This window comes from Felis catus, chromosome A1, assembly GCF_018350175.1.
Source record: "Felis catus isolate Fca126 chromosome A1, F.catus_Fca126_mat1.0, whole genome shotgun sequence".
Lineage (NCBI taxonomy): Eukaryota > Metazoa > Chordata > Mammalia > Carnivora > Felidae > Felis > Felis catus.
Window position 1 is genome coordinate 195,425,783 of NC_058368.1, and position 21,963 is coordinate 195,447,745.

Below are 21,963 nucleotides of genomic sequence, written 5' to 3' on the forward strand. Positions count from 1 at the left end.
TTGACAAATCAACTCTTCTTTTATAACACATTTTCTCTCTCTCCCTTCTCTTCCAGGCATATCGTGAGCTTCTTCCTTATAGTCACCCAGCTGGGCTTCTGCTGTGTGTACATCGTGTTTCTGGCTGATAATTTAAAACAGGTAGAGTCTTCTAGAGAAGGTGGAAGGGAAAAGGACGTGGAAGAGGAGGGTCCTCATTTAGTTGTTCAGCAAATGTGGCTTCTTCTCTTGGGCTCCTAGTGTCCTCATCAGTACAACAAAGGAAGTTAAATTAGATGTTATGAAAGAACCCAGACTTCCCCCAATTCACGTGTCTGTTCTACAAGTGGTTACTTTTTTCATAGTACCCTTGGTCCAGTACCTTGGACCCGTTCTCAAAGCCCGTCTCTAAAACTGAGCTGGAAGGAACCTTGGATTTTGTCAGTTGTCCAGCCTTGGAGCTTAATCACCCTTAACTCTCCTAAAACAGATATGGTTCTTTTTGGATGATATCTAATCTTCTTTGGACAATCTTTTTTTTTTAATTTTTTTAATGTTTGTTTATTTTTGAGAGACACAGAGCATGAACAGGGGAGGGGCAGAGAGAGACAGAGACAGAATCTGAAGCAGGTTCCAGGCTCTGAGCTGCCAACACAGAGCCCGACATAGGACTTGAACTCATGAGCTGTGAGATCATGACCTGAGCTGAAGCTGGACACTTAACCGACTGAGCCACTCAGGCACCCCATTCTTTGGACCATCTTTATCTACCTTTAGCTTCTTAACCTCCGGTTTAACAGTTGCCGTCTCTAGGATGTTGTTTTGATCTAGCCCAGAAGTTATCTTGTAGCAATATAAGCAAAATAATATGGGTAGTAACAAAGGCCATCCTTAGTCAATGATTTAGAAATTTAGAAATGTAAAGAAATTAGAAGGAATAAAAATAGTAAGCGTTCAGAGTTAGCCTCTGTTCTATGTCAGGAACAGGGAGCATGGTATGGGCTTCCCCTCATTCAGTTCTCTCCATAGCCTTATCAGAGTAGGTACTGTGGCTATTCCCATTTCGCAGATGAGAAAACTAAAGCTATGAACTATAATGTATACAAGATCACAGAAGCACAGTCAAAAATCCAGGCCTTTTGACATCAGAACTCCAGTTCTTGAACACCATACCATATTGCTTTTCATTTTTTTTCCAATGTTTATTTATTTTTGGGACAGAGAGAGACAGAGCATGAACGGGGGAGGGGCAGAGAGAGAGGGAGACACAGAATCGGAAACAGGCTCCAGGCTCTGAGCCATCAGCCCAGAGCCCGACGCGGGGCTCGAACTCACGGACCGAGAGATTGTGACCTGGCTGAAGTCGGACGCTTAACCGACTGCGCCACCCAGGCGCCCCCCATATTACTTTTCAAAATGAAACAAAATTATTGTTAATTCAACCACTCAGGTTATTGTTTTAAGTTAGTATCAGCTGGTGAGCATTTTGTAATGTCCTTATATTTTTAAATATAACTTCTGCTAGTTTCATATTTCATCACACAGATTAGCCATGACTTAGTCTTCTGTCGTTGGATTTTTTCTTTTTTTCCCTTTGTTTTTCTACTATAATCTGTGGCAATGTTTGTATACCCCTTTATTTCCTTAGCATATATTCCTTAAGGTAAAATTATGGGGTCAAAGAGTTTGATTGTTTGAAGGCTCTGAAAACACATCATCAGATGGCCGCTTGGAAATCAGTCTGCTGAACGTTATCATCTCTGTCTAAAGACATAGCAAGCATTCACTTGAAGAGTTTGCAGGCTCAATAGAATGTGTTCTAAAAAATAAAAAGTTAGCATCAGTGTATTTTGGTGCTAGGTCAGGACACCACTGACAACACTCTGAGGGCAGGGCTGCTTAATTGTGAACTTAAGGGGCAAAATATGTGGGGGCAGAAAAGATCATTAGAGCAAGGCAAGTCTCCCTTGTGGAGGTCCATCTGGGCTGGGTATTGAAGGAAGGTTGGAGGAGAGGTTCTGGCAGCCAAGAAGGGAGGCATGAACACCTGGAGGCAGGAATGTGCAGGACTTGCCCAGGAGAGGCAATAAAATTGGTTGTAGAAGGTGTCGGCTTTGGGAGAGGAAGAGCCTTCCAGATTGAATGGTGCCCAGTATAGAGGACCATGAGTGCTGGCTAATGTGCCAAATATTTTCCCTTTTATAGTGAGGAATCAGAAAAAAAAATAGACTTAATCGTTCATTCAAGTAGCTGTGGTATGTTAAATGAAAAGGAGGCTTCAAAATAAGAGCATATGCTGTGATTGCAGTCTTGTAAAAATGGAAAGGATGCATGTGATACATGTAATTTGTGATATGGTATAGAAAATGCATAAATGGGGAGCACCTAGGTGGCTCAGTAGGCTAAGCGTCCGACTTCAGCTCAGGTCATGATCTCAGGGTTCATGGGTTTGAGCCCCGCGTCGGGCTCTGTGCTGTCAGTTCAGAGCCTGGAGCCTGCTTCGGATTCTGTGTCTCCCTCTCTTTCTCTGCCCCTCCCCCGTGTGTGTGCTCTCTCGCTCTCTCTTTCTCTCTCTCTCTCTCTCTCTCAAAAATAAGAACATTTAAACATTTTTTTTAAAAAAGACAAGAAAATGCATAGATGAATATATTCCAGGACATTACCCTGGCTACCAATGGGTACTGAGATTGTCATTGCTTTTACGTTTTCTTCTTGCCTAACTCTAGTTTCTAATTGTTCTAATTGTATTGCTTGCAGAATACAACTGTATCAGTTAATTCAGGCTGATTCTAAATGAGGGTAGTACCAACCCTCTTCTCCCCCATTCCCCCTGACTTTACCAAGGGATGTTTGTATTGTGTGCAGAGGGGTGTTTCTTGTGCATCACAATGATTGGGGGATGCAAATAGCTTTTATTGGGTGGGGTCCAGGGATGCTAAATGTCCTGCAGTGAATGCAGTCCTGACAAAGAATAATTCTCTCAGAATGCCAGTATTGGTCCAATTAAGAAACAGTAAGCGATGGGTTTTTTGGTTAGAAGCAAAAGAGACACCCACCCTAACTCCTTGTGAGGCCCTGGCATGTGAGACATTCCAGCTCTTTGTGAGGGACTTGATTATGGGCCACGCACTAAGCTCATCGTGTGGCCAACAGATACATTGAATCTTCCCCCTTGCTTTTCCCATTTCTTCCTCAGGTAGTGGAAGCAGTTAATGGCACCACCAACAACTGCCATTACAATGAGACAGTGATTCTGACGCCCACCATGGACTCTCGACTCTACATGCTTGCCTTCCTGCCCTTCCTGGTGCTGCTGGTCCTCATCCGGAACCTCAGGGTCTTGACCGTCTTCTCCATGTTGGCCAACATCAGCATGCTGGTCAGCTTGATCATCATCACCCAGTATATTGCCCAGGTTAGTGCACACCACACACCTGACCCCTCCAGTGGGCAGAGACTTTTCTCTAGATACCTGCCTAGAGCCAGCCCTGAGGGTAGGTACGTACCTGACTCTCCAGCCTAGTACCATTGTACCATTTTTTCCGCAAAGGTGTCTCTGCGCAGTCTCCTTCTTCTCGGTATCTCCTCTTTTATATTGCTTCTCCAATACTTGTCAAATTCTGGGCTTTGAAAAAAATTATACTCTGTAAGGAAAACATCTTGATTGGTGAACTACAGACCATTCCTCTAATGGTTAGATAGCAGCAAAAGGCAAATGAAAAATAGGATCCCCTACTGGATCCTATCATCACGGAGACTAATCTCAGAAGACCACAAGCAAATCTGTCACAATGCAAATTATGACGCCTTTGAGGTTGAATTATGGATACTGATTTTCCCTCAATTTCTACTTTTCCATCCTTTCTAATTGTATTTATTGGACAAGGCTGCATAGAAATTTAAACCCTTGGCCTACCTCATACCTTTCAGATGTTATTCTCTTTCAGAAGTCACAAGAAAAAAAATTATCGTGTCCATGGAATTTAATAAAAATAACAAATTAGTTAAGTATTGTAGGAGGACTACAGATCGGTCTTATATTCCTTAAGACAATATATTAATAAATCCTACAAAAGTGAATTTCCTAGTGAGATAGCTACCTTCGAGTCATTTTTAGACCATTCCGGAGGTGGCCCAGTTAGAGAAATAGCTCTGTAATTGGTGTCACATTCCAGGTCACAGGGCACATAAAATATTTATTTCAGTACTTTTCTTCCCTTCAATTTATAACTCATTGAGGATCTATAATAGGGGACTTTCATATCTATCTAACTACTTTGGACTCCCTAGAATATCACTGAAACTATAGACACAGCACTTTCTGTCACCCCTAACCTCTGGTACATACCAAGTGTCCAAGGGCATTTCAGGCTGGTACCAACCTGTGGTGTGTAAGATTTTCTTCTGGAGGATTCTGGTAAGCCATACTCACATCATGAGGTCCTGACCCTTCAGTACTTTGAATACCTCAATGTCTCTTGCCTCTGGCTCTTCGGTATCGTGTGGTGTTAAAATCAGCTTTGGTGCCTACTTCCTTTTGAAGTTTTCTGAATTTCTTGACATTCGTTTTTGGTTTTGTTTTTGTTTTTTAATTTAGATTTACTGTCAGAATATTCCCCTCTTAAATGAGCCCAAACACGCTTTAAGAATAAAGGTCCTACTACATTTCTCTCTCCCGTAGGAAATTCCAGACCCCAGCCGGTTACCACTGGTAGCAAGTTGGAAGACCTATCCTCTGTTCTTTGGAACAGCCATTTTTTCATTTGAAAGCATTGGCGTGGTAAGGTTGGAATTGGGGTAGCCTTTCCCCGGTGCTGTGGGTGGCCTTCTGAACAGGAGCCGGGAGCTCTGGGTTTCTGGGTTTCTGTGTGCACATAGGAGAAAGTAACCTCTTGTCCTAATACATCTATTAAACATTTATCTTCATGCCAACATGTGTTTCCTAATCTTTTAAAAGCAAGGCAAACGGATGTATACAATTTACAGGATGTAATGAAACAAACAAAAGGAGTTTTAAGCTGGAAAGTACTACACGTTTACAATGGATTATTATATAGTTTGTGCTTCCACACTTGAGGAAGGGAAGTGCTGTGCATGTAATTTTTGTTTACTTTTAGTTTACATACAGTGCAATTCACTTGGGGGGGGTGTACATTTCTCTAAGTTTGGGAAATGCATACAGTCATAGATACACCACAATCAGGACACAGAACAACTCCCTCACCACAAAAAAAAAAAACCCTTGTGCTGCTCCCATTGTAGTCTGCTCTCCCCACCCCCCCACCACCAACCCCTGGCAACCACCCTCTTTCTGTTCTCTGTCTCTATTGTTTTATTGTTTCCCGAATGTCATACACATGGGGTCATGCTGTATGTAACCTTTTGAGACTGCATGTGAGATTATCTGTGTTGTGGGGCGTCTGGGTGGCTCAGTTGGGTAAGCGCCCAACTCTTGATTTCGGCTCAGGTCATGATCTCACTGTTCGTGAGTTCGAGCCGCGCATCGGAGCTTGGGATCCTCTCTCTCTCTCTGTCTCACTCTCTGCCCCTCCCCTGCTTGTGCATACATGCACATGAGTGCCCTTTCTCTCTCTCTCTCTCTCAAATAAACTTTATATATATACATATATATATATATTTTTTTTTTTTTAAAGATCATCTGTGTTGTTGCATCCATCAATAGCTCCTTGCTTTCAATGGCTGAACATCCATTGTGTGGGCAATACCGCGATTTGTTTATCGGTTTACCTGTTGAAGAGCAGCTAGGTTGTTTCCAATTTATGACAATGGCAACATTGTTCATAATAGTCATAAACTGGAAATGACCTAACAGTTGTTGAATTGTAAGAATTCTATGCATATTCCAAATGCAAGTCCTTTATTGGATATATAATTTGCAAATATTTTCTGTAGTCTATAGCTTGTCTTTTCATTCTCTTAGCAGTGCCTTTCATAGAGCAAAAGATTTAAAATTGATGACGTCCAATAGATCAAAATTTTAGTTTTATGGATCCTGCTTTTGATGTTTTATCTAAAACCACTTTGTCTAACATAAGTCCACAAAGATTTTCCCCTATATTTTCTTTTAAATATTTTATAATTTTATCATACATTTAGATCTGTGATCCATTCTGAATTAATTTTTGATAAAGATGTTTATACATTGGAGTTCATTTTTTGTTTAATAGGATGGCCAATTGTTCCAGCATCATCTGTTGAAAAGACTGTTCATTCTCCATTGAATTGCCTTTGCATCTTTACAGTATTGTCCTCCATGAACATGGGATGTCTTTCCATTTATCTGGGTCTTCTTTCATTTCTTTAAATAATGTTTTGATCTTTCACATCCCATTTCCATACATGCACAACTTAGGGCTGAGCCCAGGACTTCACCCACAGATGCAGGAGATCAGTTTCTCCAGCATCCTCCTATCCATGTTTTCCTGCACACTCATCAGCTTCCAGTGGCTTTTTTTGTTTCTGGTTCTCTGGCTAGAAAGCTAGGGTTTTAGCCTCCCTATAGTGCTATGCACACTTCCTGTGACTGAGTCTGACTGGGGTTAAGCACTGAGAGAAAAGAGAGGGAAAAACTAAAATAAAAACGAACGAATGAATGAATGAATAGAGATTCCTTCCAGGGCCTTCTTCATGGACATGCAACCTGTGCAATCACATAGAGACCTGCCTTTGGAAGGATCCCGTACATGGTTTAATGCTCTGCCTTCATCATCTTGAAATTCTTGATTTTTGAACAAGGTGCCCTGCATTATCATTTTGCATTAGACCCTGCAAATTATATACCAGTGCTGATTTACCCCTACATTCTATAGACCCCCCAAGTCCCCCTCCCCTAGTTCCTTTGCTCAAAGAGAAAAGCTTGTGTCAGATTTTTAGGTGCCTGTGTGACCACCACAGTAACTGGCCCACCAAGATGCTACTTTGTGATGGGGACTTGCCCTGGGAGTGTGGCATTGAGAGTAAAAAAGGAAACAAAAAAGTAGGGACCCTCTTCATACTTTTCAGAGTCCTTGGGTAGTTGTTTTGTGTATCCTGCCCAGGGCTTTTAGGTTTAATCAGGAAGAGAGCTATGGTGGAACGTGTTTACACCATCTTAATGGAAATGGAAACACTTTATATTTAGAATGTTGGATACTCATGGCAAAAAGCAGAGTGCCGTGGTTGAGTAAATGACTTTGGAGGCAGACTATGCTGGAATCTTACTTCAGCCATGGGTTACTCTCTGAACTCTAATTCCCCAGCTAATGATGGAAGTAATTGTTCAGTAAGTATCAAACACCTACTAGATACTAATGATGATCAGTATCAGAGTTCAGATTACCACTAGAAATCTTCTAGCCCAGTCTCCAACTTTACAGAAGAGGAGCCTAAGCCCTGACAGGAAAGGGACTTGAGTCAGGTCACCAGCCGGGAACAGCTGCAGCTGTGGCTAAAACCAAGCACTCCTTACTCCCAGTCCAGGGACTTCCCACTTTATATGAATGGCCATTTATCTCCTTGATTGATTGTGGGAGGAGAAAGGAGAGAAGAAGAAATCCAGCTACTGAGTAAAAAAGTCATTGTGAGCCTGGAGAATTTATGCAGCAAAAATGTATTGCAGGAGCACCTGGGAAGCTCCATCGGTTGAGTGTCTGACTTTGGCTCAGGTCATGATCTCGCAATTCGTGAGTTTCAAGCCCCACATCAGGCTTTGTGCTGACAGCTCAGAGCCTGGAGCTGCTTCAGATTCTGTGTCTCCCTCTCTCTCTGCCCCTCTCCTGCTCATGCTCTGTCTCTCTCTGTCAAAAATAAAGAATAAAACATTTAAAAATTAAAAACAAAAATGTATTGCAGGGTGGGAGAACTCAGGTTGGATTGTTCGCTTTCCATATAATCCCTCAGACATTTTCCTGAGAACCTGCCGCAGCTAGGAGCCTGCCCTCATCTGGAAGAAAGTGGAAGGACACAACCATGACCCTGACATGGCATTCCCCTCAAGCATTTTCCATTTGCATGGAGGAGCTGGGATGCGTATAGGACAAAAAAAGGAGTCAACAGTACAAGGGAGTAGATGCTAAGGTCCTACCGAGTAATAAATACATCTAGCGCTGGAGGGGTACAGTCAAGATTGGATAGAAGCAAGTACTTGAACTTTGGGGGACAGCCCCAGTCTGCCGCAGTCTTCATCTGCAAAATAAGAATTATATAGGCTCCATCTTCATAGAGATGTGGTCTTCACAGTATTAAAAACAAGAACAGTTAACATTTACTAAGCCCTTACTGTATGCCATTACGGTCCTCACGTAAATCTCAAAAAAAACAAAAAAATTCCAACAGATAAGTTTTCAGATACAGAAACTGAAGCACAGATCAGCCTAATGGTGTGTGTAGAGTGCGCTTTACCCACGGCCTGATCAAGGAGAAGGAGAAGGTGGAAGCGGACTGTCAGCCGAGTGAAGCCTTCCATGGGATGGAAGGCCAGAAGGTTGGTTCCAAAGATAGACGTGACCTTGGGGTGCCCAGCAGGCTCCAGGTAGGCGGTCTCAACTCTGACGCTCTTAGGGCCAGATATACATGTGGGGAAAAAGGATCCTGAGAACACGGTGTGCAGGGGAGCGTCCTGCTGGGGAACCAAGAACCCCCAGTCCCAACTCTTGTCACCGGCTCACTGTGTAAGCCGAGTCTCAGCCTCCCCTTCTGGACAGAAAGCAGCAAATGCACTAGAATTGGAAGTCTCAAACTCAAATGCCTTTAGCAGGCAATGTGGGCAAAGAGGCCAGGTATATGTCAATGTGAGGGGAGAGGCGGGCCTGGTGAATGCGGCAAGAATATTGTGCCCAAAGGCATTCACCTTCAATTGTCTAAAAGGCTATGCTGGCCTAACAAAATGCATCTGCTAGCCAGATGGGGCTGCCCCAGGGCACTGAGCTCCTTGGTCTGAACAACCTGAAGAGCCCTTCCAGCTCTGAATGTTCCAGGGCTCATCTTATGAGTCCTTCGTCTTTTATTGTGGTAAAATACACCTAACACAACACTTACCATCTTCACCATGCTTAAGTGTAGAGTTCGGTGGCATTAACTACATTCACATTATTGGGCAACCATCACCACCATCCGTCCCCAGAATTCTTTTCTTCTTGCAGAACCGAAACTCTGTACCCATTGAGCAATAACCACTCACTCCCCCTTCCATGAACCCAGCATGCTACTTTCTGACTCTCTGAATTTAACTACTTCAGGCACCTCATGTAAACGGAGTCACACAGTATGTGCCATTTTATGACCGGCTTATTTCACTCGGAATAATGACCTCAAGGTTCATCCGTATTACGGCATGTGTCAGAATTTCCTTTTGTTTTGAGGCTGAATGATATTCGTCGTACGTATATACCGTCTTTGTTTATCCATTCATCCATCACTGGACCCTTGGGTTGCTACTGCCTTTTGGCTTTGGAAATAATGCTGCTGTGAATATCAGTTCCAGCCCTTGCTTCCGGTGTGTTGGGATATACTCAGAAGTGTCATGCCTTTCTTCTTTATGTTCATGTTCCTCTTTCTCCTTCTCTGTTTTTATGCTATGATGCTTCTGTAGGTTCTTCCCCTGGAAAACAAGATGAAGGATGCCCGCCGCTTCCCAGCCATCCTGTCTTTGGGAATGTCCATCATCACTGCCCTGTACATTGGCATCGGGGCCCTGGGCTACCTGCGGTTTGGAAACGACATCAAGGCCAGCATAACCCTTAACCTACCCAACTGCTGGTAACTTCACAGGCCCTCAGGTGGGGGGGACGTGGGGCCGGGTAGAAATGTGTGAGTTACTTCCTCCTGCCTTCCACAGATGGCAACTGAGGCCTACAGGGCCTCCACAGCGAGAAGCAGAACTGTCGTTGGCACCCTGGGCTCTGGTTTCTCTGTCCAGGGAGCTCCTCTTTGAACAACAGCCTCCCGTGTTGAGTGAGGCCTTGATAGCTTTAGTATGGAGGACAGGATTTAGGAAGAGAGAGAAGTGACAGTCCTTGGCCACCCAAGGAGAGAAGGGAGGAGGGGCCCTCAGGGAGAATAAGAGGCAGAGAAAGGAGTCGTTGGGCAGCAACACTCATTTCCAGCGACACTTCCTCAGGCCTATGCTACCAAGCCTTCCTTGCCACAGCCAAGGGTATACATCCTCCCGGTCAGAGTAGGAGAAAAAAGTAGTGAAGCAAGGACCAATTTGGGACGACCACTGTGAACATTTTATGTTCAAATGCAACCAATTCATGCAACACTTAGCTGACCCAGACTTAGCCAGGATTTAAATAGACACATGAACCCATATCACGTTGTGTGGCACTGTCTCCCACACCCAGGCAGGTCATTAATGACAGGGGACTTGTCTTTTTAAGGGTCACTTGGAGGCTTCATTTACCTAAATGGGGCCCCTTTCTCAAGTTGATAATGTCATGCATCAAGCATTTCCTGCATGCCAATTAGGTGGAGACGCCAGTCTAGGCACGAGGGAGCTGGGAGGCACCGACTGAGTAGGCTAAGATCTTGAACTTCGCTACCTGCCCCAGCTCGTGATCCAGCGAGGATGGGGGAGGGATAGGTAGTGTATAGACACAAATGGAACAGAAAAAGGAGCCCTCCAGAGCAGCAAAGAGGCTTTGGGAACCTTTGAGGAAAGAAATCCATCAGAACGGGAATCTTTTTGTCCAACAAGGCAGCTCTGTCCAGACAAGGACGACTCTGTCACTCATGGGCCCAAGTCTCTGTTGCGCCACCTTCTAGCTTGTGGTCATGGGTGATTTCCTCAACCTTTCTGACCCTCAGTTTCTTCATCGATAATGCAGAGTTTCCCTGGGGATTAAGCTGGGCATGTCTAAAAATATCTGGCATGCAGTATAGCTCAAAAGATGGGAATTTCAAAAAAATCAGTGGGATTTGGGCAGTTGGAAATGGAGTAACTGGTGTTTCAGGCAGAAGGACTAGTGAGAACAAGAAACTCAGAAATGTGGAAGTTAGTCTAAGGAATGGCTCCCAGCACACACACACACACACACACACCCTCATTTCTTAAGTATGTGAGATGTAGCTACCACATTAGTGGACTAAAGGAAAAAGTCCTATCTCCATAGGTCAAAACAGGCTTTGGTAAAACCCGACACACCGTCTCTGCCTCAGTCCAAGGCCTACAAGGGTTACTTTCACCCCCAGCCTGCACACGACCCTGTTTGTAGACCGCGTCTTCCTGCAGGGGTTCAGGACTCTGCAGTTCTCTCAACCCACTAGAAGCATTTGTTGAGGGCCTGTTATGTGCCAAGAGCTCTGGGGGAATCTAGAGCATTGCTAAGGACTGACATTAGATCACAAGGGACGAGAGTATTTTAGACCCAGGGTTTTTGGTCTTCACCACTTAACACTTCTGTCTCCCTGCACGGGGTACCTGGCCTGAGCCTGTAGTTCCTAAAACCTAAACTTGACCACCAAGTGATAGTGGCTTGTGAAGGTGTTACATGTAACCATGCTCAAGATTCTATTTGGAGATGACCTGTTTCCATTCGAATTCGTGATACTTTATTCTTTAGTTTTCACTGCATGCTCTGCTGTGACTCCCTCTTAGCTCCAAGAAGCCTCCTGCCCATCATGTTGACAAGGAAACTGCAGCCCCGGGGACTATCCCAAGGTCAGAGGTTAAGGTTCCTAGGGCCCAGGCATCAGAGCACAGTGGTCTCAGAGAGCCTTGCTCTGCTTTGTCCCGCAGGCTGTACCAGTCGGTCAAGCTCTTGTACATCGTGGGTATCCTGTGCACTTACGCCCTGCAGTTCTACGTCCCTGCAGAAATCATCATCCCCTTTGCCACCTCGCAGGTGTCAAAGCGCTGGGCACTGCCTCTGGACCTGTCCATCCGCCTCGCCATGGTCTGCCTGACATGTGAGTACAAGGCACAGCAAAATGGTGCTCTTTCCCTGAGGGCTATCAGGAATCAGCCAGATGGTAAAGGATAATCATGATAACCAGCATTGTTTGAGCACTAATTGTATTTCAAGGACCATACTTTACAAGTAGTAACTCATGTAAGCCTCAGGGACAACCTAATTCTTACAGGTACCTAATTAGTCAGATTCGCAGGTGTCCAGCCTGAGGGAGTGACAGCTTATTGAACAATAATCATCATCATAAGAACTGATATTAAATACCTACTGTGTACCAGCCACTGTGCTCTTTTTTTTAATGTTTATTTATTTTTGACAGAGAGAGAGAGAGAGAGAATGAGTAGGGGAGGGGCAGAGAGAGAAGGAGACACAGAATCCAAAGCAGGCTGCAGGCTCCGAGCTGTCAGCACAGAGCCCGACGCAGGGCTCAAACTCATATACCATGAGGTCATGACCTGAGCCGAAGTTGGACACGCAACCGACTGAGCCACCCAGGCACCCCATAGGCCGTATTTCATAGTATTTTATTCAGCCCCGCAGGAACCCTAATGAGGTAGGACTATGATACACTTCACTTTACAAAGGAGAAAACTGAAGCAGGGAGCAGTAAATAATTGGCCAGGAGGTGCCAGAACTTGGATTTGAACCCACATCATCGGAGTCCAGAGCCAACACCCTCCAAGACAGAGGTTTGTGGCCAGTGAGTCTAATCGGACAGCAGAGGTGTGTTGTTTGAGCCTGAGTGTTGTATAAATTTCAGCCAACATTTAAAATGTCTGAGATCTGATATACATCCAGACTTCTAACATTGGGGTGGGGGGAGGAAACAAAATGATTTGGCAAGCCTAGGCTCAGGTTCCCACTGGCAGCAGTGAGCTGGACTTGCCCCCTGGGCTTCAGCTGGCCGCGGTCACCCCCTGGCAGCCCTCCTCATGCTCCAGGCCCCATGATCCAGGGCACCCCATCTGTGCAGGTGTTTTAGCAGGGGCGAAGGAGATGACAGAGATTTCTGTGTGGAGTGTGGTATTCCCCAGCTATCCCTAAGTCTCCTTTAATGTGTTATTTTTGAGAGAGAGAGCGCGCGCGCACAAGCAGGGGAGGGGCAGAGAGGGAGGGAGACATAGAATCCAAAGCAGGCTCCAGGCTCTGAACTGTCAGCACAGAGCCCAATGCAGGGCTTGAACCCACGAACCGTGAGATCATGACCTGAGCGGAAGTGGGACGCTTAACTGACTGAGCCACCCAGGCACCGCTCTAAGGTTCCTTTTAATTGTGATCCTAAGACTCCTTCTCAGGGAGATTCTTGCTTCTTGCTGTACTAGACCAACCTATGCAATTCAATGGACACTGGTTTTCTTTCTTTAAAGTGATTTGTCCCCAGTTTACCCCAGGAAGCAGGGACACTACCATTTGGAACCTTAGAGATCAAGGACTTTGTCCTCGAAGATAAGAGTTCCTGAGGCCTCCAGCTTCTGAATGCATTGCCTCAATCAGCACAAATGAGGAAACAAATTGAAGTAACAATAAAGATAACTTTTCTAAGGGCTTTACATCAATTAACTCTGTTATCTAGGGACATAAACCAGTTTAAAACTTTAACACCGTCTGCAGTGTGCGCCATGCTACCTACAAAGATAGATAGCATTTATCCCCATTCCGCAGAGGAGGCAACAGGCTGAGAAGGAGGTTAGGGACTTCCCCAAGGCCACACAAGGGGAAGCCAGAACCCTGCCTTCCAGACCTGTTGCGGTTCTGATACACGACACTCCTCCACAGCAGGCCCGGGGGAGGCTTTTGGGCTTTCTTGGTGAAAATCTGCCAACAGGTCAAACAAGGAATGCAGAAGCCCACACCTGTAAGATATCCTACTAAAAAATGGATAAGTTCAAAATCTAGTGTCTGTTAGATGTTTTCTGACATGGATGTAAAACCTGGAGAAGATACTCTTTTAATGAGCCCCTGCAATCTTGTTCCAGCTGAAGACCCCTTTCCCCTATAAATAATTTCACATTCTAATTGTTTGCAAGTAAGAGGTGCTTATAGTTGTGTTAATTATTAAAATGTTAGCTCTGAAAGGTTTTTTTAATTTAATTTATTTTTTAAGTTTGCATCCAAGTTAGTTAGCATCTAGTGCAACAATGATTTCAGGAGTAGATACCTTAGTGCCCCTTACCCACTTAGCCCATCCCCCCCTCCCAAGGTGTGTGTGTGTGTGTGTGTGTGTGTGTGTGTGAGTGTGTGTGTTTAATTTCTGTCTTTTTGTACATTGATGCGTCCCAAACAGATGGGACAGTTCCCAGCACTGATATTTAATATTATTTATTGAGTAAGAGCTTAATCATTGTTGAATAATGGAGGATTCAAAGTGTGCCTCGGTGGCATAAAAATTATTTTAAACTAAATTTGAACAAACAGCAGTCACAGGGAAGGGAAAAATAAACCCTTGTCTAAGCGTCCATTGCTGAATTAAGGAGGATCCCAGAAGAAGTACAGCCTCTATAGATCCCCTCTCTGGAAGGTTTTCAACCAGAAAAAAAGACCAACCATCATCACAGACAAATTCCTTAAATAAATGATAGGAACCAGTTATAACTTCCACTTTTTCTTACATAGATGCTCTTTCTGCCCACTCCTTTCACCCTATGAGACAGGCATGTGGACCCCTATCTTTGGCTGTTCTGGGAGGAGCCAAGTCATCTGAAGGTTCCCTAACCCTAAATAGACTGTCTTTTGACTGGTTAATCCATTGTCAGTTCATCCCCAGCCTCTGCCCGGCCTAAGTAGGCAGAGGGAAGGTTTCTCTTCCCAATAAATATGAATGCATATTTTAGAAAAATCATTAAAAACACACCAATTTTTTTAAGTTTATTTATTGTGTGTGTGTGAGAGGGAAATCCCCAGCAGGCTCTGCAGAACCTGATGTGGGGCCTGAACCCACAAACCGGGAGATCATGACCTGAGCCGAGGTCAAGAGTCAGACACTTAGGTGACTGAGCCACCCAGGGGCCCTAAGACACGCCAGATTTTTAATGTGTAACCTCTAGTGAATATGATCAGAGTATTACAGGACTTTCGATGTTTTACTTATGCAATTAAATGTGAGAAACAACTGGTTTGTGTTTTAAGAAAAGGATTTTAAAACCAAACTTGAAAAACTTGGCTAAGTCCCAAAAATCCATGCATCGCATATCATCTCCTGCAGGCACCTTGGCCATCCTCGTCCCCCGCCTGGACCTGGTCCTCTCCCTGGTGGGGTCCGTGAGCAGCAGCGCCCTGGCCCTCATCATCCCGCCCCTCCTGGAGATCACCACCTACTACTCGGAGGGCATGAGCCCCCTCACCATCGCCAAGGACGCCCTGATCAGCATCCTGGGCTTTGCAGGCTTTGTGGCAGGAACCTACCAGGCCCTGGACGAGCTGATCCTCTCGGGAGGCCCTCTCACCTTTTCCAACTCCACTGTTTTTATTCAGTGAGCATGGCACTGTGCTGTACCCACCAGCGCCTGACTTATACTGATGTGGATATCTTTTATATGCACTATCTTTATTTTACCGCTTTATCCTTTTTCTGGGCCAAGTCGTGGTGAAACAAGCAAAGACTCACTGGCTACAGGGTCTAGATGGTAATTTAAAAGTTTGGTTCTGTTATTCCTTTTCTTTCCATCTCTAGCTTTCCATTAAGTCGAGAGCTCTCCCATGGAAGGCTCTTGATTCCATCCAACTTTTGGGCAATTCACGTCGCCTTGAGTGGTGCTAGGCACGAAGAAGCCACCAGGGGGAAACCAAGTGACAGCAACTGGCAGAAGGACGTGCAGCTGGCTAAGGCTGACCCTGATCTGGTAGACCAAGGGTTTCCCCTTTTCCAGATCTGTTCAATGAGCAAAGACTAGGGGACAGAACCTATAATCCAACAAGGTATGCATGGCTCCTGTGTCAAAATGGGTAGGGCAAAGAGGTCCAACGTTGATGTGCCAACGTGCCAATGGCATGGGGAAGTTGATGTGCCAATGGCATGGGGTAGGGGAATGGATAATGCCATTACAGTATTTGGCATTATTTACCTCTTAACTCTTGCAACAAGCATTCTCCCTACGGTGTGTCAAGCATAGTTCAAGGTTCTTATAGTAGGTTGCAAAAATGGCCACAGATTCCTCTTGACAATGTGACTTTGCAGCTCCTCCCATCAAGAGGTGAAATCCATGCCTCTGCTCCTTGAATCTGGTCTTGCCCTTGTGACTTATTTGGGCCCGTTGAACATCAGTAAATGTGACGCAAGCAGAGATTTGGTGATGGCTTGTGCATCAGGACTTTCATTTCTCCCTACGCTATGGGGTGAAGATCCACCAGTGGAAGAAGCCTGAGCTAGCCTACTGGAGGATGAGAAGCCATGTTGCACAGAAACGAATCATCCCAGTTGAGCCCATCCCTCAGATCAACCAGCCTGCCAACTTCTGACACATGAGGGAAGCCTCCTAGACTACATCCAGCTCCAGTCAAGCTGACCCAAGTCGTAAGAATTGCCCAGATGATCCACAGAATTGTGAGAAATAATAAATGTGGTTTTAAGCCATAAGAAGTGGGAGTTTTTATGCAGCAAAAGTTAACTGATACTCTAAAGGAGATATACCAATGAGTGAGAAAGCATCCCTGCCCTCAAAAAAGCTAATTTACTATTCACCGGGGGGGGGGGGGAGGCAAGGGGGGAAGAATTATAGGTAATCACCTAAGTCAATACCATAACGGGTCCTTATAAGGGCAGAGGGACACTAACTGCTCTTGAGGACAAAGTATGGCTTTCCACAGGTGGTGCCATCAAACTGGATTTTGAGTAAAACTTGGGTCTCCTGACACTGAACCTTTCCCTCCTTCCACTCCGACCTGCCTCCTTGACAGTCCTGGGCCTTTTCTCATGTCTGCGCTCGGCTGACAGCAAGAGCCAGCCAACCTGAAACACCAGCTCAACCTTCCAGGTAGCGTTTGCTCCTTCATCCCTAAAATTACTAAAACTGGGAAAGTGCCCCCCAATAACTGAGTAGATATTAGAGGCAGGTCTATAGTCCCAAGGGAGAGAGTTTCCCATTGGATTTCCTGTAATTTATGGGAATGACCCATGCTTGTTTCAGTCTTCGTTTTAAGACGGTGTTTGAAAGGCCCTTTCTTGCTTCTTTTCAACCGTGATCCTCCCTATATGGCCTAGGGAAGATATTGGGGGAGTGTCTGCCCTAATTCCTAAATCCTGGTCTGCTCCTTTTGTGTGTTACTTTCTACCTGCTAGACTTCAAGAAGGTACTTCATGAGCAGTAGCCTTGCTCAGGTGGGAGGAGGGCCAGCAGGCCACACCCAGATCCCATAGTCTGTCTGCAGAGTTTCTGTTGGGAGGCAGGACACCCTTAGCCTATGCAATGGTACACAACCTACCTGGCCAGGGAGCTGGCTCATCACTTCCACCCTGTACTTCTCTGTTTCATCACCAGACCCAAAGCCCTCCCACTGACTGGCCCAGAGCTGCGGCAAAGCGTTCTTCCTTTCCCTGAGCTCGCCTCTCCCACCATATTCCACCATCACCCCAACAAACCTTGCTAAGTTTAAGATTGTCCTGTTATTAAAGAACTCTCACACTCCTTGTCCAGGCACAAGCCCCTACAATGTAAGATGTTCAGGCTAATCTTATCACTTAGGCTAATCTGGCTAAAGCTCAACTTTGCAAAGAAAAAAAAAATTTAGGGGCGCCTGGGTGGCTCGGTCGGTTAAGTGTCTCACTTCAACCTAGGTCATGATCTTGTGATTCGTGAGTTCAAGCCTCACGTCAGGCTCGGTGCTGACAGCTCCGAGCCTGGAGCCTGCTTCCAGATTCTGTGTCTCCCTCTCTCTGCCCCGCCCCTGCTCATGCTCTGTCTCTGTCTGTCTCTCAAAAATAAATAAATGTTAAAAAAAATGTTTTTAAAGAAAAAAATTTAGTAACATAGATGTAACTGATCAAAGTAAGCTAGTGAGACTCGTTTGTCATTGTCGGCAACACTAAAAAATACCAAATATTAGAACTGTGTCTGAGTGTGAGGATATTAAGGGTTTTTTTTTTTGTTTGTTTATTGGTACTGGTTTGCACACACACACACACACACACACACACACACACACACAGGCTCTCCACCCTCTCCTCATCCCAACTGATTCTTTTAAGTTTCAGAGCTTGTGCTTGAATCAAGAATCATAGAAAACCCTTTCTTCCTTCCCTCACTGAGCGCTTACTGTGTTTTACATGGGATTATCTCCCGATTAATCCTTACAACCACCCTATGAGGTATGTACTGTCATTGTCCCTATTTTCAGGTAAGGAAACAGGCTTAGAGATCTGAAGTGACTTGTAGGTGATCAAGCATGCAGTGACAGTTGGGTTTAGGACTCACACAGTTGTGCACAACACCTTTGTAGGGCCCAAGAGAGGGCGCAAATGGTGGTGGTCAAAACGAAAGAGAGCAAAAACGTGTCCAGTGAAACAAGCCAGTCACCAAAAGACAAATGATGCATTGTGTCAGTTTTATGAGGTACCGGGAGTAGTCAGACTCATAAAAACCCAGAAGGGCGGGGGTGGGCTGGTGGGTGGAACAGGCGGCTGTTGAATGGGTACAGACGTTCCGTTCTGCGAGAAGAAAAGAGGGTTGGAGATCGGTTGCACAAGGCTGGGGATCATTTAGCATTACTGAACTGCACACTTAAAAATGGTTAAAGGGTCAATCCGATGTTACGTGTATCACAGGGTTTTTTTTTTTTTATTACGCATTAAGTTGGTGGCGAGCTGTGTGCAAGTGCTCACGTGTGCGTGAACGAAGCACATCCAAGTGTTCACAGTTGTCTTCCCTGGATGGTGGCGGTGATTCTGTCTTCTTTTGGTAGTTTTGAGTTGTATTTCGCTTGCTTTAAAATGAGCATGGCTTTTGTTATAACCTCTCACTGTCTAGTTTTCTGGTTTCGTGTCCTCTCCCTACTTTCCACTGAAGCGCAGACTCCTTGAAAGTGCTCCTTGCTAGCTTGCAGTGCCTGACAGGGTAGGCATACTCTAAGAAATATTAAAGCAGCGAATACATGCTGTAGGGGAAGGGAATTCTCAATGCGAGAACAAGCCTTTAGCGCATCAGAGGAGGGAGAAGTCTCATTTGACATTCAGAGGAAGGGAGAAGCCCTAAGAGTCGATTTTGCGGCCATACCCAGTTGCCATGGGCAGCACCTGGCCGCCATGATCTTCATACATAGCCTGTCTAGACCATCGCGAATGAACAAGCCAAGTACGGCGTGCCCGCAAGTGCGTCTTTGAGACAAGGCTTGCATGCCCCAACTCCTTCCTTCCCGTTGTGTCAAAATTCGTGAGGTCCTCTTGACCCTTCCCCTCCTTCTATACCCTTCTATACCCCTTCTTCACACCCATCAGCACATCCTCTAAAAGTACACAGACTGGGGTGCCTCTTAAAAGTGCCTTTTAGGGGCGCCTGGGTGGCGCAGTCGGTTAAGCGTCCGACTTCAGCTCAGGTCACGATCTCGCGGTCCGTGAGTTCGAGCCCCGTGTCGGGCTCTGGGCTGATGGCTCAGAGCCTGGAGCCTGTTTCCGATTCTGTGTCTCCCTCTCTCTGCCCCTCCCCCATTCATGCTCTGTCTCTCTCTGTCCCAAAAATAAATAAACGTTGAAAAAAAATTAAAAAAAAAAATAAAAGTGCCTTTTAAAAGTACACAGACTGGGGTGCCTGGGTGGCTCAGCTGGGTGAGCACAACTTCAGCTCAGGTCACAATCTCACGGCTTGTGAGGTCGAGCCCTGCATCGGGCTCTCTGCTGTCAGCGCAGAGCCCACTTTGGATCCTCTGTCTCCCTCTCTCTCTGCCTCTCCCCCCACTCACACTCTCTCTCAAACATGAATCAACATTTAAAAAATTAAATAAAAATAAAAGTACCCAGACTTCAGGCACTTATCATCCCTTAGCTACCGCCCTGGTCTAAACCGCACTGTTGACTAGCACCGGGCTCATTGCAGTGGCCTCCTAATTATCTCCCCGCTTTGGCCCTTGCCCTCCTTCCATCTGCTCCCAACAAATGGCCTGGAGAGATCCTGTTAAAATGCAAGTCACATCACTTCCCTTCTCAAACCCTCCATGATTCCTCACCTCAGAGTAAAAATTAAAGGCATTACAGTGGCCTACAAGTTCCTGCCCGTCCCATTCCACCCCCTTCCATTACTTCCACTTATGTTAAGTGCATCTCTGCTGTGACCATGTAATTTCTCATCCAAACCAGAAAAGAGGCACTGTTGGTAATTATGTCCAGGCAATAAACACACACCAACACAGTCCTGGGCCAACCAGACATATGCCCACTCTACTCATCTCCCCTCTCCTCTGTGCATGCTGAGCCAGCCACATGGCCTTCCTACCATTCCCGAAACACCCAGGCCCTCTCCTGCCTCAGGACCTTTGTACTTACTCTTCCCTCTGCTTTAAGTTTCGCACCCAAGACATACATGAGGCATGCTCCCTCATCCCGTTCAGCCCTTTACCCAGGTGTCACTTTCTCAGTGAGGCTCTCTCTGACCACCCACTCTAGAATTGCAACCCCCCCAGGGTGCCTGGGTGGCTCAGTTGGTTAAGCATCTGACTCTTGATTTCAGTTCAGGTCATGATCCCACAATTTGTCAGTTTGAGCCCCATATCGGCTCTGTGCTGACAACGCAGAACCTGCTTGGGATTCTCTCTCTCCCCCTCTCTTTCTCCCCCACTCACGCATGCACACTCTCTCAAAATAAATAAACATTTTTTAAAACTTATTTTAAAAAAAAGAATTGCAACCCTCCCCCCAGCCAGCCCTTCCCATTCCCCTTTACTGCATCATTTTTCTCTATAGTACTTATTACCAACAATACATACTTGACATATTTATTATCTGTCTCCTCACTAGACTGTAGTCCCATGAGGGCAGAGACTGTAGTATGTTTCTACCCTAATGTATTCCCAGCAGGCGGAACAGTGCCTAGTATATCTTAGATGCCCAATAGATATATTTTAATAGACAGGTAGATATTATTGAATAAATGATTTTTTTTTTAAGTTTACTTTTGTACTCCATTCCAAATAGGCGCAGTCCACACACCCTTCCTGTACAGGAATTCTGAGCAGGTAGCACTCGGGCCCGGGAAGAGCCACTCTTCACTCCCGCCCTGGGTTGGGCCACACCTGCATCCTGGGACTGCATCCTTATTGGCTGGGCAGCCTCCATTGTGAGGTAGCTCTGGCCTCCTCCTCGCAGAGGTAGACGGGCACGGAGCCTGGCCCCACATCCAGGCACCAGGACCTGCAGTCCAATGGTGCCTTCCTCCTCCCAGGCACACTGTTCACTTTGCCCTATAGCGTTAAGGGCTGAACTGGGAGGGACCGGAAGCCCAGAGGAGTCCTGGCGTGTGGCCGACCGATCGTGAAGGGCACTGAGGGTCATGCCGAGATGAGACTCTCATAAGTGCCCCCAAAGCCAGGTGAGGCCCAGTCAACATCAGCTTCTCCTACCACCAGCGCTCCACTGATCCGCACACTTGGGCGTCAGTCTGGGTCAGGCACCCTCGGGAAACGGGAACCAGTGTCTTGGGCCTGCAGCCCTGGTTTCTCTGGAGAAAAACCCATGGGAGGCTGGTTCAAGGCTGTTACAGGCCTTTCCCCTGAGCTGCCACCCCCGTCCCACCTTGTTGAAGATGTCACTGCTTGGAAGGGACTTCCACAGCTCCTTGGATGATGGGTCCAAGTCACTTTTGGAGAGGAACAGCAATGTCACTGCAGAGAACGTCCACCCTGCTGAGGAAGCCAGCGGCTTATCGTAAGTGGCTGTCCTGCCCTTCTAGATCTGAGGTCAAGCGCGGCTGCCTTCACAGCTCTGGGCCACATCTGCCCACTTCTGTCTTCCTAACACCTGCACCCCCATGGAACAGGAGACGCATGGAGGGAACATGAAAGCAGAAACTAAGAAGGTTGATCCGTGCGGCTCTGGGTATTACACGTGCTTCCCGGTTGTCACCGAGAACCCAGATAGAGGAGCCATCCCCAGCAT

General features: G+C 46.0%; 2 protein-coding genes and 1 long non-coding RNA gene across 11 annotated transcripts in view; 2 read left to right on the plus strand and 1 right to left on the minus strand.

Annotated features, from left to right (window-relative positions):
• SLC36A2 (solute carrier family 36 member 2) overlaps positions 1-17,626 on the plus strand; it is a 57,008-nt gene extending 39,382 nt beyond the window's left edge. For 3 of the 4 annotated variants that reach the window (XM_045036660.1, XM_003981376.6, XM_006927972.5), the window contains 6 exons: positions 57-141; positions 3,176-3,394; positions 4,661-4,759; positions 9,569-9,735; positions 11,717-11,886; positions 15,091-16,461. In XM_045036660.1, the coding sequence (XP_044892595.1) occupies positions 57-141; positions 3,176-3,394; positions 4,661-4,759; positions 9,569-9,735; positions 11,717-11,886; positions 15,091-15,362 (1,012 nt within the window). In that variant the 3' untranslated portion in view covers positions 15,363-16,461. Of the gene's footprint in view, positions 1-56; positions 142-3,175; positions 3,395-4,660; positions 4,760-9,568; positions 9,736-11,716; positions 11,887-15,090; positions 16,462-16,691 lie in introns of those variants that run through there. The other variant, XR_006584824.1, reaches the window with a different exon arrangement.
• Positions 1-21,963, minus strand: part of LOC111562261 — a 26,669-nt gene continuing 4,706 nt past the window's right edge. Inside the window, exons 2-3 of one of the 2 annotated variants that reach the window (XR_002745337.2) lie at positions 3,486-3,604; positions 1-236 (exon numbers count right to left, since the gene is read on the minus strand). This is a non-coding gene — a long non-coding RNA (uncharacterized LOC111562261). Of the gene's footprint in view, positions 237-3,485; positions 4,666-21,963 lie in introns of those variants that run through there. The other variant, XR_006584836.1, reaches the window with a different exon arrangement.
• SLC36A3 (solute carrier family 36 member 3) overlaps positions 20,873-21,963 on the plus strand; it is a 26,731-nt gene continuing 25,640 nt past the window's right edge. The window contains exons 1-2 of one of the 5 annotated variants that reach the window (XM_023260328.2): positions 20,933-21,397; positions 21,611-21,732. In XM_023260328.2, coding sequence (XP_023116096.2) covers positions 21,611-21,732 — 122 coding nt within the window. In that variant the 5' untranslated portion in view covers positions 20,933-21,397. Of the gene's footprint in view, positions 21,733-21,963 lie in introns of all 5 variants that reach the window. The other 4 variants (XM_045036642.1, XM_045036649.1, XM_045036638.1 and 1 more) reach the window with 4 other exon arrangements.